The 21,004-nt window shown below is 34.7% G+C and overlaps 1 protein-coding gene across 6 annotated transcripts in view; it reads right to left on the bottom strand.

Annotated features, from left to right (window-relative positions):
* Positions 1 to 21,004, bottom strand: part of LOC149774427 (protein kinase C iota type-like) — a 109,365-nt gene that overhangs the window by 25,749 nt on the left and 62,612 nt on the right. For 5 of the 6 annotated variants that reach the window (XM_089945212.1, XM_089945213.1, XM_089945211.1 and 2 more), the window contains 5 exons: positions 20,474 to 20,638; positions 19,810 to 19,907; positions 18,891 to 19,027; positions 16,193 to 16,278; positions 10,592 to 10,679 (listed from right to left, as the gene is read on the bottom strand). In XM_089945212.1, the coding sequence (XP_089801338.1) occupies positions 10,592 to 10,679; positions 16,193 to 16,278; positions 18,891 to 19,027; positions 19,810 to 19,907; positions 20,474 to 20,638 (574 nt within the window). Of the gene's footprint in view, positions 1 to 9,235; positions 9,324 to 10,591; positions 10,680 to 16,192; positions 16,279 to 18,890; positions 19,028 to 19,809; positions 19,908 to 20,473; positions 20,639 to 21,004 lie in introns of all 6 variants that reach the window. The other variant, XM_089945214.1, reaches the window with a different exon arrangement.

The following is a 21,004-nucleotide window of genomic DNA, read 5'->3' as shown; positions in this document are numbered from 1 at the left end:
GACAATAAATACTGAATTTTATGACATCACATATTATTATTGTTATTATTATTATTATTAATATTTAAATATTAGCAATAATTTATACAATTATTGCAACACCAATCAAGGGCAACCATGCTGTTAGTGTTGACTATTCCAATACAAACACGGAACACAGATGGCGAACTTTTTTCTGTATCTTCTGCATTCCAGAAAACATGAAAAATAAACTTCCATTCCTTTCTAAAGCGGTCAAAAATAAACTTCTACCAGGTCCACACTGATCCTAATAATCAGTTACCCAGGTACCCACTCAAATTGGTACAAAGTCCAAGAATTCATCCTCGCTGTGTGACAAAGTTCTAAACTACTCCATCATTGTCTAGTAAATCATCATGGTCTGACCATAAATAAATATCGTGTCTCCCTTTCCTTGGCCTCAGTGTCATCTGGATGCTTATTTAGAGACTGAGTTTGAGCTTTGTCTGTGTGGCAAGATCAAAATAACTACAGTACCACCTGTTACTTGCCACTGTACCACACTCACAGCTCAATCAAAGGGTTGTCATGTCAGAAAACAAGCTATGGGATTAAGGTCAATTATTTACTGGAAGAGGCAGACCTCTGCTTGGCACCGAAAAAGTTCACTTATCTGCAGTTCAATCAAGAGGATTGTCAACTTGAAAACAAAGATAGTGCTGCCTGATCAAGGACTGACAGAAAACTTGTATATAGTAAAAAGGTACCCTATGGCTCATTTTATTACCTGAGTCATTACCAACAGGCGGGTACCCTAATATCTGGATACCCATCGGCATCTTTATTCCTTTTAAAATAAATCTGACTGTTAACCAGACCATTCTGGAGATATTTTGTAAATTGGTGAACTTCAAACACCAACAATGTAAGACTAAACTTTACCCTAAATACTTTTTGTGTTTATTATTACAAAATATTGTACTAAAACAAAACCAAATAATTTGCCAGAAACAAATAACTTTACAACTTATGGTGAAGTGCAACATATATAATTGGTATATGATCAGGCCTGAATGAAGTACAGTGAGGAAGCAATGGGGATGGGATGATTGGAATTAGTGTTGAGAGGGTTGGTGACTGTGTGCCAATATGAAAGGCAGAGACGACAAAGTCCATTAAATTATCAATATGAAAATCAATGTCAAATTCATCAAAATAATATGTAGAATTTAAACTTGCAAATGAACTCTAACAACAAAATGACCAAATTCATCTTATAATCATTTTATGACAACTTAAAACAGTTACCCACTGATGGCAAAGTTAGATCCACAACTTCTTAATATTTACTTGGTAGAACACATTTTCTGTCTTTCAAAGATTTAAATTTTGTATAAAGAAAAGAACTTAAAATGCATCCTAATTCAGCACTTTTCATATATCCTGATTTAGCCTTTTTCTTCAAAAATAAATACCTGAAGTATGCAGAAATTCAGCACTATACCTAAAATTATATCAGTTCATTCCCTAACCCTTTACACATTCATGTTCAGGTATTCCCACCCACCAAGTCCCACAATCAAGGAATGGATATAAATTCCAAAATCAATGCACATATCTGCAGACCACCCCAGATGATATCCCAAAGTATGAAGTCTTCATCTTGAATAGTGTATGAGTTGCACTACATTTCTCATGCATGCAACAATGCCAGCAAGCAAGACTAAATCTGCCGTCTAAAAACATGGTAATAACAAACCTATTATAATTCTATATACACCCTTCTACCTGTCCCAAAAACAGACATATTCTTTACAACAAATCACTAGCCAAACCATAGCAGATGCAATTACCTTAAAGAAAATTGTCTAACAAATTCTGATGGATGTAAATAAACTCAGTATGACAAAGAGAATTTGTCAACTAAGCAAAGTCGCCAAACCACCTCTACAGAAGCAAGAGGCCCAAGAAGGTCTGATATCACTCACCTATCTTACATAATTGAGACCTGATAACTTCACTAAACATGTTATATCTCAAACTTTATGTCCTGTTTGCTTTTACATATTTTACAATGGTCTAATCAAATTTTCTTTCCAAAGATAACTGATTAGTTAACATGAGTGGTCTCTTACTTATAACAGAGCTTATCCAAGATCATGATGAAACAATCCTACACACCAAGTTTAATCAAAATTGAATGAGAAATATAGTCTCTAGCTTTCAAACATGATGCAAACTATCTTTACATTAATATATTCCACTGATTACAGAACCATTCTAAGACAATGATGATATAAGCTTCTTAACCAAGTGAAGCAAACTCTAATTTGGTCTCCAGTAAGGTAAACTGTTTTGCCAATCATGATTACCTCATAAATATGCACATGGATCCTGCTCATAAACAAACTCATCCAACATCTTGATAACAGAAGGCTATCAAACAACTTGATCAAAATGTGATCATAAATTTCCTGGAGTGCTGACAAGCTCAGATAAGATGATGAAAGATCAGGTCATTAATATATCTAGGGCTGTGCTGGCAAACTTGTTTGTTACAGTGGCTGACAACTGATATAAATATACTTCACTTGGGCCTTACATGTCATGAACTATGATAAGCATACAAATCTGACACTAAAAAAGGCCTGGTCTGCAGGCCAGACTAATAAATCTGGCGGGCCGTGTGACTGACACTCCTGCTTTAAAGTGATTTAAAAGAAACTCAGCCAGCCCGAAAAAAGATCATATGCCTCATGTACAATAAAAATTACTGAATATCTTGATGAGATAGGCTTATTTAACAAGTCTGATAAAAATCAGATTGGAACGCTAAAGTGTTGAGACATCAGCAGAACAGAAGCATGATCAACATATAAATATGCATGGATGTCACTCATACTTGTAATCATACAAGATCTTAATGATTTAGGACTACTTACAAAGTTTAATCAAAACTGGATTAGAAATACAACTTCCAGAGTGGTAACAAGCACCTGCTGACAAACACATGATAACACATAACAGTTGTAGGGCCATACCATAAGCTCACTTGGCTGAGCCAGGTGAGATAATTAAAAAAGATCAAACATCAATTGTTTTGTTTTCATTCTGAATGCAGGCAAAATTCTACATGAGAAATTTACAAAGAAAATCAACAGAACAAACTACTCATCAAACCACTTCTATAAAATGAAGCAGAAATGTAAGAACAACAGAACTTTTTAGTATGTCTTTCTTTAACTTTTGTAGAGCAGTTTTATTTTACTAATAATACAACTCCATGCTTTGTTTGTGACAAACTACATTTCCTGTAAAAAGGTTAAAGTATCACATAAACAAGTAATGGCTTTGAGCATGATTCATTTTGTGCAGAAATAGTAGAGGATTTCACCCCAGAATCAAATTTGCATGTTTTGTACTTCATCAATTAACAGAGAATTCAATTTTTGAATGAACACATGAGCACAGCTTTTTAATTTAAAGGCAAATAAGAATATTTCTTTTTAAAACAGTTATACTAAAACTTGAGTGACCTGGATCACTATGAATCAATGAAATACACATCACAGTAACTTACTTTAAGCAACTGCTTGGTACTCATTTGGATGTACCCTTTAATCTTCATGACTGATGTCACAGTTCGTGAATCTAATAGCACAACACCCACCCCATTTTAAAATACTTCAGCTTTTTCCCCAATCTTGATCTGCAATACCCCAAGCTGTATGCATCAGAAACACATAACAGTCAAATGCTGCAAATTCAAAATTCCAGTGAACCTCTGTCCTATTGTATTGCAGGCAAAGTGTGACCCATTAAATCTGAGTTCAGTTTGTCAAACTTCAGTCTAATATGGCAGCTGGTCAGACATCTTTTTTTTTATTGAAACATGCATATATTCCATTTCTTCGTTCTTAACTAAATGAATTTCATCCAATTTCTGTCAAATGCTAAAGATTGTTGATTATGATCTTGGATGAATCTTTTACCCACTTAGTTTGAATTTCATTTTCCCTGCCAAATTCCTAATTACTAATGTATTTCAAAGACTTTGTTATAGATGTTCCTTTGTTATGACATTTAATTGGTTATACCAGGCATCGGCAACCAATGGCAAGCATGCCACAAGGTGGCATGTCAAGAGGTTTTGTGTGGCATGCAAAGGGCAGAGAAAAATCTCGATTTTAAGTGTTAATCTCTTACTGGTGGCATGAACTGGTTCATTTTGTAATTAATCCGTAAAAAAAAGTGTCACACTATGTAAAATAGGTTGCCGACCCTTGGGTTATACCATTTGATTTACATGGTGTGCCTGAGAAGATTAGCTCAATTATAACTTACTGATCACCTGATGCACCAAAGCCAGATAAACAATGGTCATCATTTACAGAAACATGTAATAACAAAGGTGCCAGGTAACAAAAACATGATAATTATCTCATTCATAATCAGGTCAAAGGTCAAACATAGGTACCAGATAACTAAGTTATGATAATCACGCCTCACTTATATTTGATACTTTAGAACCACATGTCGCTGGCTTGATGCAAATAAAGCAAGAAAACAAATGGGTTTTTTTTGTACATTTTCTAACTATATAATTTAGAAATATCCTTTAGGTATTATTCTACATTTGGATGGCTAATTTAGTACCGCTTTAAGAAAATCTCTCTTGTGTTCATTTAGAATTCAGAGTGTTGTGAAAATGGCTAAACATTTGCCAGTCAGGAAAAGAAACCAATTAATTTTTACATAAGGCTACAGAAAGTGTTCATCATCATCATCTTTATTTCCTTCCATGGAAGATTACATGATATAAGAATAAATCATCTGAATACAATCAATAAATATAAAAAAAATAAAAAAAAAAAAAAAAAAAAAAAAAAAAAAATATTCTATATTGGAATACAAATTCTTACACAATATCAATCAACAAAGTGTTCGTCAACTCATAAGTTGCAAGTTTCAGTACCTTATTTACAGAAGATAGCTGCACACTTCATGACAAAGTATGCTGCATACAGGACGAATAGCTTGGAGTTTTCTTTGTCGATTACTCCTGATGGTAACCTTTTACCTAAAAGATATTGTAGTTGCAGCTCATCTTCTGCATTAAATAACGTAATGTGCAGGCTCAGGGGAAATTTATCAGTAAGGAAATCCCAGAAAGAATTTCGAAAGTTCGACATATAAGGACAACTAACACAACAATGAAGTATCAAGTCTGTATAAACATTCCCACATCTAATACACATATCAAGCTGTGTTTGTGGAACAGCAGCCCATAGTTTAGCTACATATGTAAATACCTTAGTGTGTTGTCTAGTTTTAGCCGACTGCCACACTGAGGCAGGTCGTAAGTATTCGTGTATCGAAGAGAATCTATCAAAATCTGCTTGATTAGACATACGAACTCTCCAGAGGCCATTTTCAAGACCAACAATTTTTGACCTTACAATTTCTTTCCAATTATGTTTATCTGGAATTTCAGAATGATGTAAATAATCAGTTAGATACCCGAGCAAGTCAAACTTCTTTGAGGTATAATATAAATTTGAAATTAACCCGCAGCTTGACATGCATCCGCTCAGAATGAAGTGAAATAACGCAACGTTAAACACACGTTTAGTATGTACATTGTTAGGCATCAAACACAATCTGTGTAAAAACATCAATTTTCTTCTATCAATTTCGGACTGCGCTGATGTCCATCCTAGCATTCCCAGGGCAATGTCTGATCTTGTATGTATTGGAAAACCTTGTAAATGTTTGGCAAAATACCTCAGAGTTTTATCCAATAAAGCGAGGTCACTTTTTGAAATGTTACACCATAATTCACTTCCATAAAACATTGAAGGGAAAATTACCTTTTTAATTACATTTGCAGCAACCAAAGGATTTAAACCATTCGGTTTAATGCCAATACCAAACAGACCGTGAAAAGATTTTTTCCCTTTCTTGCATGCATCGAGTATTGTGTCATGCGACGTCAGCTTTGAGTTAATCCGGTGACCCAGGTGTGTTGCCGAATCGGTGACCGGCAAACATGACGGGCCAAGATACCATTTCATATTGATAAAATTCTTGTATTGGGGTCCGAAAATGATAATGTATGACTTTGTAACACTAAGCTCGAATCGCCACTTATTACTGTAGTCGTATGCTATATCTAACAGCTTTTGTAGATTGCTAGGATATATAGCCAAAAGTGAAATATCATCAGCTAGGGTTGGATTTCCCACAGCTAAGGATCCAATCTTTGCTCCAAATCCACTATTTTCTAACTGTAGCAGCAAGTCATTTATAAATATTGTGTACATCAAGGTTGACAAAACACCCCCTTGTCTCACTCCTTGGCCAATTGAGAACCAATCTGAAAACTGCCCATTTACAAGAACTTTACTCTGTAAATTTGTATACATGTTAAAAAATATCAAAAGGGATTTACCCGTAATTCCCAACGTGAATAATTTAAAAAGCAGTCCTTCGTGCCACACGGTATCAAATGCCTTTTTTGTATCAAGAAAAGCAGCAAAAACCCGTGAACCCATGTTTACATTATATTGTACTGATTGCAACAGCACAAAACTCGCTGTTGTGCAGCCTAAACCTTTTTGGTAACCATGTTGTTGTGAACTGGGTATACTAGAATTAGTATCTTTGAGCCAAGTTACCAAACGTTCATGAATAATTTTCTCAAAGGTTTTGTAGATAACAGGCAGTAAAGTAACAGGCCTGTAACTTTCGAGGGAGTTCTTTGATTTTCTGTTACCTTTGTACAGTGGTATTACTAACCCTTTTTTGCAATCTACAGGTATGTAAGATTGATCAATCATCCGAGTAAATAAAATTGTCATACACTCGATGAGGTAGTCGCTACCATAGATCAAATGTTCATTGCAAATTTGATCATGGCCCGATGCTTTTGATTTCTTTAGACCTTTAATGATTTCTCTTACTTCATTTAAACTGATACTGGTCTGTAAGGCCTCGATATGGCTTACTTCGTCCTGTAGACCCCGATTTAATTCTCTCTCTATAAATTCATAAAAGTTTCCGTCAAAACTATGGTTTAAATTCGGCGTGTGAATGTCCTCATAGTATCTAGCAAAGCCATTTGCGATGGAATCATCATCACGGACACAAACTCCATCAGTTGATAGTTCCTGACAAAAATTTGTATTGTTCCCTCTCTTAATGTTGATCATTTTCCAAAAGTGTCTTACATCGCATTCATGTGCTTTTTCAATTTCTTCATACACCTCCCCCATATATTTTTCCACAGCCAGTTTTTGAACGTTTCTAAAGTCTCTCTTCTTATCTTTATATTCTCTGTAAGAATTAAATTGACTACCCCTCGGTCTTCCCTCATTTATCCAAGTATACCTAGCTTGTCTTTGAAGTTTATGTGCTTCTTTGAGTTCATTTGACCAATATGGTTTGGCATGATAATTGAATTTAGACTTTGGAAGCGCGATGTCGCTTGACTGCTGTATTGCATTAACAATGTGCTGGTAAAAGCTATCAACATTGTCCGAAATAGTATCTATATCTAAAGTTTTCAGGCGAAGGTCCAGCTCAGATTGATAGTTTTTCAAGATATCAGCGTTTAATTTATTCCAGGCTATGTTGTTTCTCTTCATAGACTGTCTGAAGTCTCTCCCACAGGTCACTGTACGAAGGGAAGTAAGGATAGGGAGGTGGTCAGATATCGCGTGCTCTTCGTGATCTGAAACAATGTGCACACTTCGTAATCTACCTATGCATTGATCCGACAGTACAAAATGATCAATCATCGTTCTTGCTGGGGTGAACGTATAGCGGGAACCAGTGCATATTATTAAATGCACATTATGAAAATTGAGCATATACTAAGATTTATCATTAATTGAATGATGTTTCCAAGGATTGAAATTACAAACTGTTTTGTTAAGGCAGGGTTTAGTGAGCACACAGATGTCATTACCAGTGACAGTGATGTCGCTAATGATGATGATGCCCTTGTTATGCTGTGTTACACTTACTTGGGTCTGGTGTCTGTGTGTGTGATTTGGATTTTTAAACGTAGCTTTAACAATTTTTCAGTTATATCGCTATGACGTCTGCAGTGTGGCAGTTAATAGTAATGTCTAGTACTTGGCATCATGCTGCAGACATGTAGCATCATGTCCCATGCAGTCAAATTATTCTGACACCAGGCTGACCAGTCCTAACACTAACCTCTTAATGCTGAGCAACTAGCGAGGCAGCTGATAGTACCATTTTTATAAGTCTTTGGTATGACTCAGCCAGGATTCGAACCTGTGACCTCCCACATCCATGGCAGATGCTCTAACCACTAGGCCACTGGAGTGGTCACTTGGATCTGATTTCTTGGATTACTGATAGCAACAATGTCATATCTGTGATACTAACAACTAAGGATATAGTTTATGAAATTAGCAACTGCCAGGAAGCAACTGATGTGTCTGCTACTGGAAGTGATGAAGATGACAATGATTCAGTACGATCCATGGTACCTGACACACCTAATATTCTTTATTTGCATCTCATTGAAAAATTAATCAACAAAAAATTTCATATTAATAAAATTAAAAACATGGCTAATGACAATAAATAAAGGACTAATTAATTAGTCATTAAATTACTGAAAAATTACATTTTCACACAAAAAGTATTGTTATTATTCACCAATTAGAACATGTAAATGAATGTTGATGCTTTCATTGGATGTTAAAGCTTACTAGTTCCTCTTGGTTTTATTCCACGATAAAATGTATTTTTACAAATGTATGTTTTCTGAAAATATATTACCACTGCATTGCGAGTTCTGGACATAATCATGCCAGTATAAATTTTTGCTACTTATACGTCCAATGTCGTCAACATGGACAAGTACATAAACATTTTTAAAAAAACAACATAAAAACGATGAATTAGGGTATAACCTTTCTTGGTTATAACATTCTACAATCCCAGTCCCCTGTTAAACATTATAAGCAATCTTTGCTGGATACAATAATTCTCATTTTAGATATGACATATTTGTTTTAAAATAAAATTCCTGCTTTTTAAGAAAATACTCACAATAATAAAGTCATTGTTATCTCAAGTCTGGTCAACTATATTTATTGCAAGCGATATTTGTAAATTACGATCTACATGTCAAAACTGATGTCCTGTGAAATCCTCTACATATATAGGTAAATGCATTTTATGCGATATGAAATGTGTCAAGCATAGCAGGCCAGCTCATTGATTCATTATCTACCATACTCCTCTCCACGAAGAACCTCGGGAGCAATGTAATTTGGTGTTCCACAAAATGTGCAAGTAAACTCTCCTGGCCCAAGACCCTCCTGTCAGTATAAAGCAAGAGGAACAAAATAAAACAATAATTTTTCAGTTACCATGGTAACTATATAATTAAATGGGTATATGGTTTTCTTTAATATGAAAGCATGAAAGCTTGCTTTTAATTTTTTCCTTAAATTTTTCTCTGCTTTTCACCTCAGAGGAAATTCAATTTTTTTTAAAGTGGTACATTAAGCATTATGCTGAATCGGACCTAAAGAAGATATATAAATATTGTATTTTCCATAATAATGGCTAAAGGAAATTTATTTTAAACGTCTCCAGATAAAAAACATGGAAGTTTAGTAAAATGAGAAGAAAATAATTCTTGTACCACTTTTTTCTCTCCAATTTAAATCATACATGATAATTAAAAGACCGTAACAAGCATCCATATTAAAGAAAAAATGTTATCAATGTCAAAAGGCTGTTCCAGTAAAATATACATGGAAGCTAGGGAAGGCACTTGTGTTATAGAATAGTCACCCATAGATGCATTTATAACTTTTTATTGTTTTCATATGAACTCTTTAGGCAATATGAGTATCCCAGCATGTATTTTTTTTTAAAGTTCTTTCCCATGGTACCATGTATGTTTAAATGGAATAGTCCTTATAAATAATGTCATATTACTGAAACTAAATCAAACAGACCCATATTTACATATATTCCTCTGAAAAAAAAAACACATCTTATGATTTAGTTTCAGAATATTGCATAATAGAAAGGTGATAAACCATATGAAACAAGGACACACATATGGCACATAGGAAGCTAATATTTAGTCCTGTTAATGTATTTGCGAATCTCTGGGAAAATGCCCTTTTACCTTGAATAGCTTACTTGATATTGGAATGCAAGGAGATTTAAGCATGAAAGTATTTTATATATTCAAAAGGAAACAAACAGAAAGGAAGTAGAGTTTTGGGGCGAAAAAAGTTACCAAGTAGGGAAACAAAAATGAAAGCTTTCATGCAAACAATGTGCTTAAGCATTTGTATCCTTATTTCAAAGTACAAAATCCAAAGAAATAAACCATAAACCTTCTGCCCAAGTCAAAATGAAATCAATTTTAAGAATAAAGCATATTCCAAAATTATATCTACAGGATATTACATTTAGATTTGAAGGGGTGTAAGAAGATTTGATTTTAATGGGATACCAGGACATGTTTATACACATGGGAAGAAAGTTTTCAGTGTACATCTCGAACAACAATCAGTTAATAACCTGCTAAACTAAACTGAATCAATTCAGCTCATAATGAACATACCATAATCTTCCCCTCGAAGAATTTCTGGTGCAATGTAATTTGGAGTTCCACAAAATGTGCTGGTAGTATCGCCCGGCCAGAGTCCTTCCTACATCCCCAAGAATCAGTAGGTGATCAATGCAAATAGCATCACATGCAAGAGGAAAATTACAATGCACAACGATTTAGGATACATTCTACTAAATTCTATGCTGCACATAGCAATACTGTTTCAGTGGAATTTTAAACAAGAGTCCAAAGTGAGCCTAAGATTACTTACCTGCCTAATACACGTCTAGCAGCCATATCATGCTTTTAACAAAAACTGGTCAAAATTAGATGAGCAATTTTTTTTAAAAACAAGTCTTCTAAATATCAGCTTAGTGTAATACACACTAGCAACAGCCTTTATGAAACAATGGCAGACCTGCCAACCCTGACAAGTCCACCTCAGCAAGGCAGTTGATTTTTTTTGTTAGAATTACCAGTTTTCAGTAAGGTAAAACAAAATATCAATAACTGCCATTGTAAAGCAGAAAACGTAATTAAAAGTTTGACACAGCGATGATAAACATTATGTTCAACTGAAATTGTTGTAAAGTATGCGTAAACTTTATTTACCACTAGTACAGTTGCACAAACTTTAGTTCCAAACCCTATACAACTCAATGGCTTGTTGCTATCTCTCAACTTGACATAATTCTTGGAAATTCTTTTTCAATTTCACATGAAAACACCAATCATATCTCCCACCACAAGACATAATCAAATAGGCATGTGAAGTCCAATAAACGCAACTGTGTCCTTTCCAGCTTTTATTCACAAGAATCTGAATACTCCATTTTATTCTTCTGTGTTGATTATTAACACTTTTCAAGAAGCTTATTTTACTTTTCGTCTATAACATGCATCGCTTTCTGGATGCCATTTTTAAAAAATTTAAATAATCAACAGTTTGATCATGCAGATGCTTCACATGATCAAATAGGTGCAATTTAAAGCATCTGTGGTGCTGCTGTAAAGTTAGTCTGGTTCTCTGACTAATTTCACTAATTCTAATATGAAACCCAGATCCAAATCAAACACGGACAAACCAAATATCCAGATTTTTTGGCAATGATCATTTTTCTGTAGTTTTTGATTGTATGCCTTAAGTCCATATTTTAAGGGTAATTTTCGTAAGACTTACAGCAAAATCACAAGGGTTGGCAACTGCAATGCCAAAGCAGGCTTGATATGAGCTCTATGGAGGGCCTTATGCAGGCCTTATATAGCTATATAAGGCCTCATACAGGGCTTATATAGCTATAAAAGGCCTTCTACAGGGCTTATATAGTAATAAAAGGCCTCATTATAGCAATAAAAGACCTCATACAGGGCTTACATAGCTATAAAAGGCTTCATACAGGCTTATATAGCATTAAAAGGCCTCATTATAGCAATAAAAGGCCTCATACAGGATTTATATAGCTATAAAAGGCCTCATAAAGGGCTTATATAGCTATCGAGAGCTTCATACAGGCCTTTAACAGCTAGAGGGAATCATACATGTCTTAAACAATTAAAGAGGGCCTTGTAGAGAGCTTATACTCAAAAGGGCCTCATAATAGGCTTAGGAGGACTTCATACAGGGCTTATACAGTAAAACATGCCTGGGAAAAACAAAAAAAAACAAGAGTCCCTTGAAGTGGCTGATGCTCAATGCCAAAAAGAATTTCCGAGAATTCAAGATAAGATTTTCAAAACATCCATTTTGGCAGCCATATTGGATGTAATGTTGGCATCATTTTCATTTATGACCAACTAGGTATCTGCTGGTGAAAACCCATGTTCATACAGCCATCCATTTATAAAGAGTAGAAATCATATTTTCAAGATGGACACCACTATTGCCATGTTGAGGTTCAGTTTGCATGATTTTCATTTAGGACCAACTAGACACAATAAGAACCCTTCTTATAACAAAAACTAAAAAACATGTTAAAATAACTTTTCATTTAAAAAGAGTAGCAATAACAAGATTTTCAAGATGGAGATCACTGACCATAATGGACTTTAGATAAGCACTACTTTAATGCTAGGTCAACCAAAGACATAATCATAAGTTTTTGGGTGAACACCCCATCCTGATAAAACTTTCTGTTTCAGAGCAGTAACAATAAGATTTCAATATGGCAGCCATGGTGGCCATACTGGATACCAGATTTGCATTATTTTCATTTTCAAGACCAACCTAATGTTATAAGAAGTCTGTATGACCAACATCTAGGTAAAGTAGCAATAATAAAATTTCAAGACGGACATTGTGGCAGCTATACTTGTGGTCAGATTGGTACCATTTTCATTTACAATCAACATTCAGTGTATGTGTGTGTGTGATTTGGATTTTTAACTTGGCTTTAACAATTTTTCAGTCATATCGCTACGATGTCTGCAGTATGGCAGTTTATGGTGATGTCTAGCATAGGGGCATCATGCTGCAAACATGTAGCATCATGTCCCACCCAGTCACATTATTCTGACACCAGGCCAACCAGTCCTAACACTAACCCTCTTAGGGGCTTTAAGCAAGAAATATATAGAGCAATATATATTTTACAAGCCCTGTATTAAGGTCCTTTATGAAGCTTGCTCTTTTCACTGAATGGTTTTGGCTATTTTCAATGTATTACACATTTTATACATGCCTGAATCAGTTACATTAGGTAAGGATGTAACACTAAACAGTGTTGATTAACAGAAATATTATTAAATGACTGTTGTAATTTTTTTGTTACCAGTAATGTTTCTAATTCAGTCATCCTGACCATATCTTGTTAGGCAATGCTATCGCCTTTGGGCCAAAAACAACTGGCCAATACAACCTGACTGACCCATGTCTGTCCAATACAACCAGATCTTGCCCAAGACAACTGGCCAATACAACTAGATCTGACTCAAGGCTAGCCAATACAACCATATCAATAAAGGTGCTAACAAATTATGGATCAGCCTAACGATTTGACAGTATATCAGTAAAGGTGCTAACTAATTGCAGACAAAATAATTATTCAAAATCTTATAAGCAACAAATCCACATTAACAAAACCCACACAGTATTCCAGCTATGTTGGTACAAATGGTCACAGTACCCAACCCCAATTTCTTGCCGAGTCTTTATTTCTTTTGTGTATTTGATAACTGTTAGTTTCTGTGTTTGTATCTTGCAGTTTATGACATACACAGAGATGCTCCCAGGATTTTATCATAAGGGGGGATTTCCCCCACTGTAAGAAAAGAAGGAGGGGGGAGTAGAACAAAAAATGAGGTGGAGGAGGAAATGGTCCTAGTTCAAAATTTACATAACCCTTCAATATCCATCTGTCTTTTCTTTTCAGAATCACTCACTGGTATCTCTACTAACACTTCCCCAGCTCCAATAATCTGATATACTTAACTTTAAAAATTAAATTGCCTTCATCACTATGATCAGCCAGTATTTGCCAAACGAAGTCATCTGATCATCTGAAGATGAACTATGCTGGGAATCAGCCACTTTGGGTCTTCTAGAAAGACCATATAATAAGCAAGCATTTGTAAAATTTCCTTGATGCCAATCAAATTAAGTTTAACAACAATTCATGTTAAGCTGAAGAAACCAGATACGTAAACACCACGAAAAAATACATGTGCTGTGATATTTCTACTGGCTAATGTCATGAATAGCTGAATAAAATTGCATATATCATACATTTGCACGACTTGAAACTAATTTGCAGGAGTTCTTGTGCATCACTGCTTTCCATGTGTGTGAATTTGTACAAATTTTGCATAAATCACACGATCATGTACCCTGGGAGCAACTCTACACAGTCCTTATTCTGTGCCAATATGGTATGCACAGTTTGTGATTTCCCCCACTGATTAAAAGAAACATTTTGAGGCTTCATTTATTGAGACAGGAACAAAAAAGGATCTGCAAATGAAAGTTTGGATATATGAACATGTTATGGCACCCAGCACATGTTAAAATAGCCCAGGATAGTTTTTTCCAAGACATGTCAGGGGTCTCAAGAACTTCCTTTAGATTTCAAGGAGTATTTTCTCTAACAGAAACATTGCTTTCTACAGATGTTACTTTGTTTATCAATGCATAGATAGAATTTTTTTTAAAATAGAAGAAAACACACAACATAAACCAACTTGCATATTCTTCAAGTTGCTGAATGTTAGATGCAAGGTGATAGTACATGAATTTGGTGATGTTCTTGCTTTGGGTTTAAAGCCATTTTTCAGCACATGATAGGCTACACATGGCAGCCAGTATAACTGGTGGATGAGGAAGCTGGTAAAACCCCAGTTAGAACCACCAACCAACAGGAAGTACTGGCAAGCTTTCTGACATACCCACATTGGTCAAGTCTGAGACTCAAACCCACGTGAAGCCCACTCAAACAAAACATACAAAAACACACAAGATTAAAAATTGCAAATATGTTCTGACGTTAAACCCTTCCAATGAAAAAGATAAATATGTAATTATCAAAGAGAAAAGAGAAAAATGCTAAAATTCTTTAAATGATATATAAATAAGATTAAAGTATAGAAGTAAAATATTTACAATTAGAAAATTAATTAAATTATAAGTGAGCTGTGATCAGTGTCAGAATTTCTTTAGAGCTAATGGAAGTAGAAGAGAGTGTGGTAGACAAGATCAAATGGAAGTAGAAGAGAATGTGGTAGACAAGATCAAATGGAAGTAGAAGAGAGTGTGGTAGACAAGATCAAATGGTTACATGCACATGATATAGTAAGAAAGAATAATGATCCTGAAATTTCTTGACTTTGATTAATGTCAAAATTAAACTAAACTTGTTTGAAAGTCCCAACATTTTAAAATGCCCCAAGTGGCTGAGTGGTCTAAAGCACTTGCCTTTACCAATCTCTGCCATTTCACCTCTGTCTGTATGCATTCTCGTCTCAGGTTTGGTTAATATGGCTACGTGAGAAAGCTTACCAGTAGCTTGCCACGGGTCAGTGGTTCTTATCAAGCCTTTCTCATGTTCTTCCTCCACCTCGTATACTGGCCACCCTGTATAGTCTATCATGTGCTGAAAAATGGCACTAAATCCACAACAACTTCCAACGTTAAATCACTTGTAAAATTTTAGGAATTATTCCATGTCTGCAGGCGATGTAAACGGATGCCTATTCATGACCCAATGCACTAAAAGTGTAAAAACCTAGCACGTGGCAGGAAATGTTACAACATTTTTTTAATATCTTGGCTCTGTAAAATGAATTAAAAGCATCTATATATATTTAAATTTCTATAGCTGGACATGTTCTGTTTCTCTGTGTCCACAGAACTGCACATGCTCTGTGCCCATTTCAGAGTTGGGGTAACTAGTGCCCTGTCATTTTTAGACAGGCTGGAACACTCATCTATGTAATAATTATATATTTTTATTATTTAATTTGCAAAAGGCCATTAAAAAAAACCAACAAGGTTCCATGGAAAATTACATCCACACGATCAAAAGTGTTAAAAAGTAATGTAATTTGTAAATCATTAACTCAAAAATTATAACCTCATTTGTGCCATACTAACGCTGGCAAGATAAAAAGATTCCATTAACTTACCTTACACATGCCATAATCTGTCAGTTTAATATGCCCATCGCTGTCTAGCAACACATTGTCAAGCTTGAGGTCTCGATACACAATACCTATCAAGCAGAAAATCATGAACAACTGAGAAAAAACTCAAGGTTTAGTAAAACCTGGCCATAGGTAAAACCTCGCCATAAGGATGCCAATCTGATCAAAATCAGAACTCGACTGTCCTACATGTAGATCTGACAGCAACTGCTTAAGGGCCATGTTCTGGTGACCCATGTTATCACCATAATCACTAATTTTATCAGCCAGTTAGATGAAGTCTTATATCTTCAGGTTTGGAAGACTGGCCAGTATAATAAAAGGGCATCAATGTGAGCCAAACATGTTGATTAACTTTCAAATTTCCAAAAGCTGCATTTCCAGTGGCTAATTCAAAGGTCACCAGAACATGACCCTTAAGCAGTCCCTGTCATATCTTCATGTAGGACAACGGAGATCTAATTTTAATCAGATTGTATTGATGCCTGGTTTTGATTTACAAGCCTCTAATGAATGATTTTCAAGTAAAAGTTTTCTTATTCTGTATTACGTTAGTTCTGAATAAATATTTATTATGGATAGAAGAAGTCTGTCCTTTTACTCTTCAGAAACTTAACTTTAAGATACAGATGACAAGTGACTAATCAATCACGAAACTAACACATGATAATTGAGTTGTTCGCAAACTTAAAATACCTGAAAATAATATTTTGTTTGAAATGTATCTGCTCAAGATGAACAGACAGAAGATCAATCAATGCAAAAAGTCAGTGTAAAAGCAAAACCAAAAATCAAAGTATCCATGATACAGCTGAAATGAAGAAAGAGAGCTTGAGTTTCATATCACATCTCATGAATCACCTAATGCAAGCTAAATAACAATCCTCATTTTTGTCAAGGACACAAATGACATGAGATGCGAGGCACTGGACCATTGCATAAGCTTTCTTGCCTTTAATCAGTAGATCTAACAAGAGGCTCAAGAAGAGATCAATCACCTGGCTCACAAATCTCACTTCTAACATGGAAATGTAGTTTAGCTATTATATTCCTGATACAGACTGGAAGAAGCTAACTATGATCAGCAAAATATCCTAAGGGCATGAAAGGTTAAAACAATATTGACATGCACATTGACAGATTATGGCTAAAAAAGACTAATCTGAAGTCCTTGCTTTTAACTTTCATTATTAAAAACCAAATGTCCATAGGTAAGCCATTTAAGAAAGATCATGTTCATCTCATTATCTAATTTTTATAGATGCTATTTATTAATATTTATGATCAACAGTACATTTTTGGGTTTGGGGTTGTTGTTTTTTTAAATTAAATATCAGGGCCTTTATTAACCAGACCTAAGGCCTGACTTCTAACACTTCAGTCATCGACATCAACAAAAAAATCAATTTCAATTAAAAACCCAGATTGACATAAATGATTTTCAATGGAATAAAATTCATTACATACATGTATTTAAGTAGCCATGGCAGTTATTTGCCTTCACTCACATGTCAAGATGACAAAATGACCAGCAAAGTGTCAAAAGACTGAACAATCTTGATGAGATAAAAATTAATCTGACATGTATATGAATCTGTGTCAAAACCAACACTAAAGAAACCAGGCGAAAGATTCAGCATAGGAACATCTACTGTTTCAGTATTCTAAAGAAAATGGAATTCTACAAGAATAAATCTGAAAGGAACAGCAATGCAAAGAAAAAGAATCACTTCAATGTTATCAAGCTGACAAACGGAATGATCATGATTGGCAATGGTTTAACCATTCTAGGACCAAAAACATTAAGTGTTGTAATCTATCATCTCTCTCCCGCTCATTGCACTAGTGCTTAGGAAATGATATATCACATTTGCAAAAACTTCAGTAAGCTGAAAACCTCTCAAAACTAAAATTCTTTTGGAGTCACAAAGGTTTTCAGTTTTGAAAGTCTGACTGTATTAGCATAATTACACATCAGCACAACAGTGGATATATGGTGCCAGCTAAAAGCGAAATTTTAAAAATGAAAAGGATGAACTGAACAAAAAACCTGGGGAAGATAAACCCTTTCAAATAAATGCAAACATGAAGATGAGCAATACAGAACAAAGGAAATACACTATGATGACCATTGATGAGGACATACCATAAGAACAGAATAAGACTAACTGAAAACTATTTTATGTAATCATTAACTTATGAATCAAAAAATATATTATGGCCAGTGACTGAAATTTAAGATGAACATGAAAATTAACTGGAGACTGTTGAAGGTACAGGGAAATGTAAGTCTCTGAAGTGGAGACTGCTGAAGGTACAGGGAAATCTATGTCTCTGAAGTCATGATATCCCACAAATTTGTAGAATATAACTGCACTTCATAAAAGTCATATAAAATGCATATAATTTGCAATTGTAATACCATTTCTGTTTACTTCTTTCATCATAACTCTAACAATGAAATTAATGTAAACAACTTTAACTAAACACTGTACGAGTTTAATCTAGAAAACTTTACCAATGAGCTTAATCTAAAATATTTAACACTGATATTGATCTATTACATGTAGACAGAGAGACAGATGGACATAAAGATATATGAACATGCACACGGTCATCAATGTAAACACTATGTATAGATTCCGTCAAGGCTAGTTTGACAATGATCAATCTTACAAACCTCTTGTATGCAGGAAATTAAGTGCAAGACATATTTCCGCTGAGTAGAATCGAGCATGTTCTTCTGGCAAGCGTCGCTGCCTCTGCATGTGGAACATCAGGTCTCCACCATTTACAAACTCTATCACGAAGAACAGTCTAAAATACAAGAAAAAGGTTGATGTAAAAGTTTCATACACTATCTCTGGGAAATTGACTAGGTCAGTTTTGGTTGCAAAGAATCCAACCGGTGTAAAGAATGTCCAATGCTCAGCTTTCACCCAGCTACTAATTTTCCTCTTCTTATTTTAAACTGCTGCAGTAAAGAGGGTATGTGTCTCACTGGATCTCATTGGTGAGTTTAACACTGAGAAAAGTACAATGAAGAAAACGTCCAAAATATCCTGGCAATTATTAAAATTTTACGTCAAATTTCTTCAATACCTTTCTTAAGAGATGATGATCCAATGAACAGACAACTTTGCTTTCAAGGGAGTTAATTCTAAATTCTATGCATATAATTAAATAAGGTATACTGAAAAAAATCCTACAAATGTCTTAAACTTTGCAAGTCATGTAATATTCCATAGAGAAAGCACAGGAAAAATGAGTTGTTTCAGAGGAATTGTATTTTGCATATATATGAACCAGATAATTGTGATAATATATTATCAGTTTTGTTTTGGTCTGGCATTTAAAAGTACATCAATATATGAAAGGTTATATTATGAAAAGGCAATTAAAGTAAAGTCCCCTACACCATGAGAGAACAACTAAACTGCCGATGATCTTGGTAAGATCTGAACCCACACTCTTCTGGTCACAATTCCGGCACATAAATAACTAAGCCATCATAGCTCCTAACATTTCATAGCTGACTGATAGTTGACAGGACTTTTTTGGGTTGGCTAACTAAAGCTAAAGCTGCCAAAAAGTTATACCTGGATGGAGTCTGGAAGCAGGAATGGAGGCCAACTAGAAATGGATAGTTAGTGGCTGTCTCGAACACATGCTTTTCTGTCTGCACCCAATCTATATCCTGTAGCAGAAGAAAAATACAAATTATTTTGCACCTGTGAAAGACAACATACATACATACATACATACATACATACATACATACATACATACATACATAATACATACATACATACATACATACATACATATATATATATATATATATATATATATAAAATATGGAAAAATATACAAAACCTCAAATGTGAACCACATTACAATGTATAATCTCTATATACATCATTCAAAAACTCATACAAATTTTTATATTAAAACCTCAACTATGAACCACACCACAATCACATCTTTTAAAAGCTATGATACAAATTCTTACATTAAAGCATCAATTGTGAACCACAAATGCAATACACGTCTTTCAAAAACTGTTATACAAATTCTAACATTAAAACTTTTTCTCTCCTTTACAATCATTATGTAACATTGATTTACTTGAGTAAGACATTACTTTGCTTCAGGTCATTATTTCTTAAATCTTAACACACAACCCAATGCAAGAAAAGTTAAAACCAAACCTTGTTTTCCACTGACTGAAAAAAGTAATAATAGCAAAAGAAAAGTTCTGACCTCATCATCATTGACCAGCTCTTTTTTGATGACTTTCATAGCATACAATCTCTTGGTCTTCTTTTGTTCCACCATGAGCACCTTGGCATAGCTTCCTCTCCCAATTACACACAAAAAGTTAAAATCATCCATCGATACGCCCCTTCCACCACCCGCTGAACTGGCCTGAAGTTTGTAAAAAAGAAAGAGCTTATGACATAAATATAACTTTTTAGCAACATAACTGTAAAAGCTAGTTCTTGACAGAAGAATAACATAAGAACTGGTTCATGTTGCCCTAATATGAAGAACATTGTTCTTGGGTCAAGAACTGTGCGATAAGGACAAAGGTGGAACATGCTGAGAGTGATGTCCCATGGTTGTTATTCCAAGACTAACTCTAGTTTTTATGATAAGCAGACTCAAGAACATCAGCAAAGATGTACTTGATGTCTCACCCAAAGCTAGTCATAACATCATACTATCATATGCCCCATGATGGAATCCATCTTATCATAAAGCAAAGTAGTAAATTTTTACACAAATTTCTTT

Source organism: Sinohyriopsis cumingii, unplaced genomic scaffold, assembly GCF_028554795.1.
Source record: "Sinohyriopsis cumingii isolate HCF-2022 unplaced genomic scaffold, ASM2855479v2 utg000229l, whole genome shotgun sequence".
Classification (NCBI taxonomy): domain Eukaryota; kingdom Metazoa; phylum Mollusca; class Bivalvia; order Unionida; family Unionidae; genus Sinohyriopsis; species Sinohyriopsis cumingii.
This window is presented reverse-complemented; position numbering and strand designations above follow the sequence as displayed.